This window comes from Alligator sinensis, unplaced genomic scaffold (assembly GCF_000455745.1).
Source record: "Alligator sinensis unplaced genomic scaffold, ASM45574v1 scaffold406_1, whole genome shotgun sequence".
NCBI classification, from domain to species: domain Eukaryota; kingdom Metazoa; phylum Chordata; order Crocodylia; family Alligatoridae; genus Alligator; species Alligator sinensis.
In genome coordinates this window covers 534,099-541,607 of record NW_005842181.1, presented here as the reverse complement: position 1 = coordinate 541,607, position 7,509 = coordinate 534,099, and the positions used below count along the sequence as shown (strand labels likewise).

The 7,509-nt window shown below is 42.7% G+C and overlaps 1 protein-coding gene across 6 annotated transcripts in view; it reads right to left on the bottom strand.

Annotated features, from left to right (window-relative positions):
- Positions 1 to 7,509, bottom strand: part of LOC102380174 (probable tRNA methyltransferase 9B) — an 81,027-nt gene that overhangs the window by 21,421 nt on the left and 52,097 nt on the right. For 2 of the 6 annotated variants that reach the window (XM_025207105.1, XM_025207107.1), the window contains exons 2-3: positions 2,394 to 2,599; positions 362 to 535 (exon numbers count right to left, since the gene is read on the bottom strand). In XM_025207105.1, the coding sequence (XP_025062890.1) occupies positions 362 to 535; positions 2,394 to 2,547 (328 nt within the window). In that variant the 5' untranslated portion in view covers positions 2,548 to 2,599. Of the gene's footprint in view, positions 1 to 361; positions 536 to 626; positions 796 to 1,489; positions 1,617 to 2,393; positions 2,600 to 2,899; positions 2,959 to 4,477; positions 4,898 to 7,509 lie in introns of those variants that run through there. The other 4 variants (XM_025207104.1, XM_025207106.1, XM_025207108.1 and 1 more) reach the window with 4 other exon arrangements.

The window sequence follows — 7,509 nt, the reverse complement described above, 5'->3', positions numbered from 1 at the left end:
CCTGCTGACTAGTATCCACATTTCAAATTCATACCACTGCGAAAAACTAAAATAAGGCTCTGTCAATAGGATTTTGCAACCTCCCACACATGGTGTGCTTGCACCAGTACAAAACAAGATTCATACCAGTACAACTTACCTGATGAAGTTACTAGTATGGTGATGCAAGTTCTGTTTTGTAGTGATGTAACATCACAAGATGTGTACTACACAAGCTGTAAAGTAAGATTGGCCACTTCTAAGACTGGAAGGCATTGTGCAGCCAGGCTAAAAGCTCAAAACACATTAGAGATCAACAATAAGTAACAGGAATCCCTTTGAAGATTTGGTTTATAGAAAACACCAATGTCCAGGTACTTACCAGCAATGGATAAGACAGCATCAAAGCACTCGTTCCGATATGGTAGGCATAGGCTATGACATAGCATTACTTCATGGCCATCATTTCTTGCTGTCTCTACCAAAGGGAAGCAGTAATCACAGCCCAGTTTGTAGACTTTCGAATTGATATGGAGATATTTGCCATTTCCACAGCCTGAAAAGAGAGGAGGAAGAAAGACTGTCATTCAGTTTCTGTGCAGAAGATGTTATCTTGATGTAAGTGATGAGAAGTGCCCTTGACTAACCTCAGTAGTTTGTAAAGCTCCGCCCATTGAAAGAAAAAACAAATTGAAGAATTCATCTTGCCATTTGCCATTTAGCACAATGGGGGCAGATGGTCTCATCTGTCTAGTAGGCTCTCTGCTGTGTGAATGCATCTGTTCAGATGGAATCGCCAGAGAGCAATTGGCCTTTCTGTAGCATACAGAATCAATAGCATGTTATGTTAATGATGTCACTGCTTTTTTGGTTGTAAGAGACCAAAAATACTAAATGAAGCACCCTACAGTCTTAGCACCACTTTGAATTATTCCCTTATACTGAAAGTCTGATAGATAAATTAGAATACTAAGTGATTAAGTCACAATTAGACTAAGTCATTAAATCCATTGTTTTGTTGTTAACTGCTGCTAATAGCTGTTGCTATGTCAACTATGAAGACCTTTTTTTTTTTGGTATCTCCATGCAGTTTTCTCTTCCCAAAGTACAGTAATCCTGTGCATAAACGATGTAATTAAACTTTAGCTCAGACCTGTTTTAGGCTATCATATTAAAATAAGTTTTAGTTATCTGAATCTGTGCACGGTTAAATAAGAGAGTTTGTAAAAGCATGTTATCAAATTGCATATAAGAAAGTTACTCGATCTCTTTTCTCATCTCTTGCTTGTTGGTCTGTTATTAAAAAACAAACAAACAAACCCAGTGCAGGCTAGTTTAAGCTGGGGGCAGCAAGTGCATTCAGTTAACACAACAACCTTTCATTTCTGAAAACCTCAAGTTAAAATTCTGTTTTGACAGAGGTAAAATTAAGTTGGTTCATAGTGCATATGTATTTGGTCACCATACACACAAACACACAAAAAGCTCACTGTGAAATAGCCATACTTACTTAGGAGAAGGCCCCAAAATGAAACAAATGTGTTAAGACCAGGATCAAGACTAGGATGGACTGGCAGGGCATTATAGTAGAGTCTGTGTAACCCCTGGACAGGTTATGTTCTCCACTCAAGCTGTTATCATTGACTGTTTTATGAACTTTCTTAGAGTGGAAAGGAAACAACAAAATGGGTTGGAAAGGTTTAGGAGTGGAGAAGCTATTTCTTTTTATTTTGAGTCCAGTGTAGGTCAGTAGAGACCAGGATTTGGGCCATATCAAATGGTTTCTTTGGTGGTCAAAGGTTCAGTTTCCAGTGGACAGGTGTCCATACCACAATTCATGTCCTTTTCAAAAACTACACTTCTTACAGAATTATCAGGAATAATAGCAAAGCCATCACCCAATCATGACATGTCCTTCTAGGCAGCAAAAGGAATCTTGCACTGGCAGGGTCCTGGCTTACCAGGCTTTAGAACAACAGACGATTTTAAATTCTTATGTTCTTCAGCCTGTTAACTTCCATATCTGCTAGCAACATCTTAGAAGAAGTAAAAATGTAGGAAAATATCAGTAACCTCTTGCACAGCTGTTTAGTTCTTGTATAACTTCCCATAACAGTTGGTAATGGGAAAGGGGCACTGACACACTGTTTGCATTTATTTGTGAGTGGCTTTGGAAGCTGGTACATTATGAAAAGGGAGAATGGGGCAAATTTGATAGTCTGTAGCCTATGAAAATTAAAAAGACACTGGCCAGTTCTAAACTCTGCTTTGATTTTACAGGTAAGCACTTATATCAAACCCTAAACCTACACCAAAGTGGCCTTGATCATCTCCCTCTTTATAGCATTGTTTAACATACACAGCAGATGTATCTGCCTTTGATTGTTATCAACCTGATGAGTGAACCAACTTACCAATATCAGCAATCAGGCTGCCCAGTTCTTGATTTGAAATGAACTTCTGTACCTTTGGCCAAGCTTTGTAGCGTGCGTCACTGAAGTGAGGAGCAATTTTCTCATACACATGATGGACATGGTCCTTCTCCAGCTGGCTTGCCTCCTTCTCCATTATAAAAACATTAGGCTAAGTCACTGAACCCAGGGCAATATTCCTAGAGAAGCTTAGAGGAGGAAACAAACACAAGAAAGGCATATTAGAAACATGGGTGGTCTGTTTCCAAAATTCAACCATAAACTTTAATCAGTATGGTGCAATTAGTTTTGAAAAATATCTCCATTTATTGCTTGGGATGGAATATCATCATAAAGAGAAACCATTGTTATTTTTAACGTAAAAAGGATCGTTTTTTCTGTGCTGCTATCCAAAGTCATAATATATTGTTTTTATATTATAAAAGGAGTATTGAAGGAATTATAAAAATTTTGACATCTTGACATTTACTGCTGGACTAGTAACTTACTTTTGTTGCTCTATCTCAGAAGTTGTAAACTTGGGCTTCATGGCACCCTTTTCCATGAACTTTCAACAAAAAAGAAAGATTTCTATCTTAGGAAGAAAAATCTCAAAAATATGAACAGGGCATAAACTGATGTACTGATGCCTGCCAAAATCTTCTCCCAGTCACAAACGATAGAATATTGTTTATAGAATATTGAATAGACTATAATAGAACAGTAGCATTGGAAATGACCTCATGATATCATGTAGTTCAATCTCCAGCTCAAAGCAGGATTGTTTCTGACTAAACTATCATATTCAGGTTATGGTCCACTGTAGCCCACAGTGCTGCAGTTTGGCCAGTCCTTTCCTAATCTGTATTTGTGTATGCAATTGTTCTCTCCCAAGGGCAGGACTCTGTTCTTGTCCTTACTGAATTTCATTTGACTGATTTCTGACCATTTCTCCAGTCTATCCAGATCATTCTGGATCCTATCCCTCCCCTCCAGAGTGGATGCAACTCCACCCAGCATGGCACTGTCTGCAAATTTACTCAGTCCCCTCCTCCAAATCAGGGCTGTCCAGCTTCTCAGTGGCCAGAGGCTGCATGAAGTGGTGGCTGCATACTGTGTGGGCTCCCTTGCCATGCACCCCATGTGCACACATGGGCTCCCCCACCATCATGGAGTCTCCCCTGCACTCCCGCCATCGCCATACGACCTACCTCAACTCCCACTGCCATACAAGCTGCCCTGCAATACACCCCCACACATACAAGGGGGCTCCCTTGCCACTATGAGGTCCCCCCCCAGACTCCCCCTGCCTTGAGCTCCCACTGCCAAGCCACCTTGAGCTCCTGTGAGCACACAGGATCCCCTGCCACCTGGATTACAAAGTCCCAGGCTCCTCAGGACTTGCTGTCCTACTTCCAGGGGTTGGAACAGGAATTGCAAGGCAAACTAGGGAGGGAGGCTCCAACAGCAGCAGCAGCCAGAGCCCTGAGGAGAGCAGCACCTGGGAGAGAACAGTTTAACCCCTCACTGGCCACATGGGCTGCTCTAAATCATTAATGAAGGTAATAAAATCAGGCCCAGGATAGACTCCTGGGGAACCACACTCAATAACTCCTTCCAGCTAGACATAGAGATACTAAAGACTACTTGTTGACTACAACGATTCAATAAGTTCTATATCCACCTTCCAGTACTTTCATCTAGTCTGTATTTCCTTAGCTTATTTTACGAGAGGTTTTGAGCTCAAATCTCAGTAGAACCTTAAATTAGCCCTCTAGTTCTAAGATGTGCGAACTGCCCCATTCACTTATTCAGTGTCCCATTTGCATGCACTGGCCTGAATGGTCTATGCTTGAGGACTTCCTGTTTGTCAATCCATTCATAAGATTTCTGAAGCAAGATAACTTTCTGCAGCTTGGCTGGATTGGCACAATGCATTGATATTAGTTCCAATCACAGGAAAATAGATAGGCCTGGTGACTAAAATCCAGCCTATTGCACCCTTATCCTTTTTGACACATTAATTCACTGAGAACTGCCCATTAATTCAAGTCTTTCCTGTTCTTCATCCAAGCTAAAATTCATACCCTTTCTTCTTGGATGCAGTTGGCAGCTAGCTACAGGACAGACTTAAGGAATCAGGTTCCTGTGACCTTTGAGTAAGAGTTCTACAAAAAAAAAGAAAGAAAGAAAAATGATAATTACTTGTTTGTTCTTCTTATAAAAATCACTCCTCCAATTCACAGACAAGATCAGTGTTTTGGGTCAATGCTTCAGGGTCCAATTTAGCCATATTTATGCACATGGAATAATATTGTAGTCTTGACTTCCTGTTGTTTTCCATGTAGGTAACAGTAGAAAAGTAGGGGAGGCACTACCACTAAAGAATTGGGCTCTACAGCCACACTTGCAGATGTTCAGTGAGCTGATGTCTCACTTGGCACAATTCTATTGTCCTTTTATCTCTTTAAAACTGGATTGCTTTGCTTTATTTCCATACAAAAGGCACCCACAACCTACAGACAACCTGCAGGCTCTCTCTCCTCTACAGCCATTCTGTACTCTTGTTGGTTGCCAGCCTGGTCTGGACACAGTTTAAGATCTCGGTTCTTATTTTAAATGTCTTCACTAGGTGGGTTAAGATCCAGCTGTGTCAAAGACCACTGATCTCTTAGGTATGTTTAAAAAGAAAACTGCAGCATATTGGGCCTGCATTCAAACCTATCGAACCAACAGTAAGGAATCCCTTATGAAGTGCCTTTGGTTTCACCATTTATTAACACCTAAACCGTAAACCCTGGATTTGCTCTCTTTCATCAGGCATTCTAACATCACTGTAAAATGGCCAAGACAACCTGCTCCTAAAATAAATTAGCCATCTCAAACTAACCACAGGAACTGGTTTCTTTTGGAGGCTCATTGCTGTACTTTTTGAAGTATGTGATGGGGTCTAGTTATTACAGTGGTTGCTACTTTCAAAATGCTTATAATAGATGATAGGGAAATAACAGTAACCATTACTTGTCTTGCTTTTAGTCTTTCTTGCGCAGCAGTACATTGGCTGGTAGAAATGAGTATGGCACAGTTCTGCAATCACATAAGTGCTAATCTTCATGCATGTGAGTAACCCTACTGAAAGTGAATTTGGTGGGGCTGCTCACTGACAAAGTTAAATACAAGCAGTAGCATGTATTTAAATACAAGCAGTAGCATGGCTGTAGCCTAAAGGGGAAAAATATTTTGTTATTCTTCATAATATCCACATTCTTCTACTAGGACAGGGGAGGTGGGGAGTGAGAGGAGAACTGTTCTTTGGAAAGACTTCAAAATCATCTCAACTTGTTGCCTTATTGGATGAGCAAAGCCAACGACTTGCAGGTTGATATCAGATCACAGAAGTAGAGGGAAAAGGTACTATTTCTGTTTTACCATAAGTTTGAAATCAGGGCACCTTACTTTCTACTTATTAGGATGAGCATTTTCAAACTTATGTTGCCTTTACAGTTGTATCTGTATTTGAATTCAAGCAGATAAATAGACCACAGTGTTAGAAAAAAGATATCTGTCACTTGAAGTGAAAAGTGGGCATTTAGGGTGCAGACAGATGTTCAGGCCCCCACTCTAACTCATGACACTTTACATAAAGTGCCGTGAGTTAGAGCACTCCCCGCACCCCCAACAGACATTTAGCTGGCTGCCTGCACTGGCCCTCCGGGCCAGCAGGTGGGGGTGGTCCAACAATCTCCAAAGAGGCTGCTGATCTGCTCCTGTTCCCAGCCCCACCTCCAGCTCCAGGGCTGTCAGGAGGGAGGGAGGTGGGAGGAAGGAGAACAGCAATGTGTTGCCAGCTGGGCTTTTGCTTGGCTTGAGCTGGAAGGGAGCAGGTAGATCAGAACCCCCCATTCCTCATGGCTCCCCCAACACCCCTGGCTGGGGCAGTGGGGGGAGCTGGGCTGGGCCTGCAAGGCATGGGGGCTCTGAACCAACTCCCCTATCTCAGGCCGGACAAAGCAGGGGGGAAGGAGCGGCACAAGTTGCCAGCTTGTCCAGCCTGAGCTGGAGGGTGGGAGGGTGGATCAGACCTGGGGGCTGCAGGGGAGGGACTGTGAGGCAAGGGGGCTCCAATACATGCCCCACTCCAGCTCAGGCTGGGCAAAAGCTCAGCCAGCAGCACACTGCTGCTGGCTTCCCCCTTCCTCCTCCCTCCTTGCTAACAGTGCCAGGGGTGGGGCTAGGCTGCATCAGCCTAACCCCAAACACACAAAAAATTAACCCCATGAACACAGTTTCTCTAAGGCACAATAAAGCAGAGCACCTTCATCTGATACCTCATTTGAGCAGTGTTATTTTTTTGTGCACTTTAAAAGTGCTCTGCAGCTGTGCATGTATGTCATGGCATGGCTACAAAGAGCTTTCAGGGGCCAATCATGTGAAAAATGTAACTTCTGTCTGCACCCTTAAAGACCTACTTTAAATGTTAGATATGGGGATTTTGATGGCAGAAAAAATAACCAAGTTCGGTTTAAACATGTCCTCTCTTCTCAAACAAAAAATGGAAAATATAATAACAGCTATACACAAGAACCAACTGAAACCGACATGCCTTACTGGACCTGGTATTGGCAACGGTGGATGACATGGTAGGAGACCTACAGATCGGTGGTCACCTGCGGGACAGTGATCACCAAATAATAGAATTCACCGTAAGATGTCGAGTGGGTAAGGTAACTAGTAGGGTGAAAGTGCTGGACTTTAGGAAAGCTGACTTCAATGAACTCAGGCGTTTAGTCAAGGATGCACTTCAGAGTAAGAGTTTTAAAGAGTTGGGAGCCCAGGAAGGGTGGCTGTGCCTTAAGGAAATGATCCTTTGGGCACAGAGGGAGACGATCCCGATGTGGGGAAAAATGGGGAAAGGGGCCAAGAGGCTTCCTTGGCTGACCAGAGAAATCCAGAGCAGTCTACGGGCTAAAAGGGGGGCATATAAAAAGTGGAAACGAGGAGAGATTACTAAAGAGGAGTATACCTCCTCTGCTCGCGCTTGTAGGGAGGCAGTTAGACAGGCCAAAGCTACCATGGAGCTGAGGATGGCATCCCAAGTTAAGGATAACAAAAAATTGTT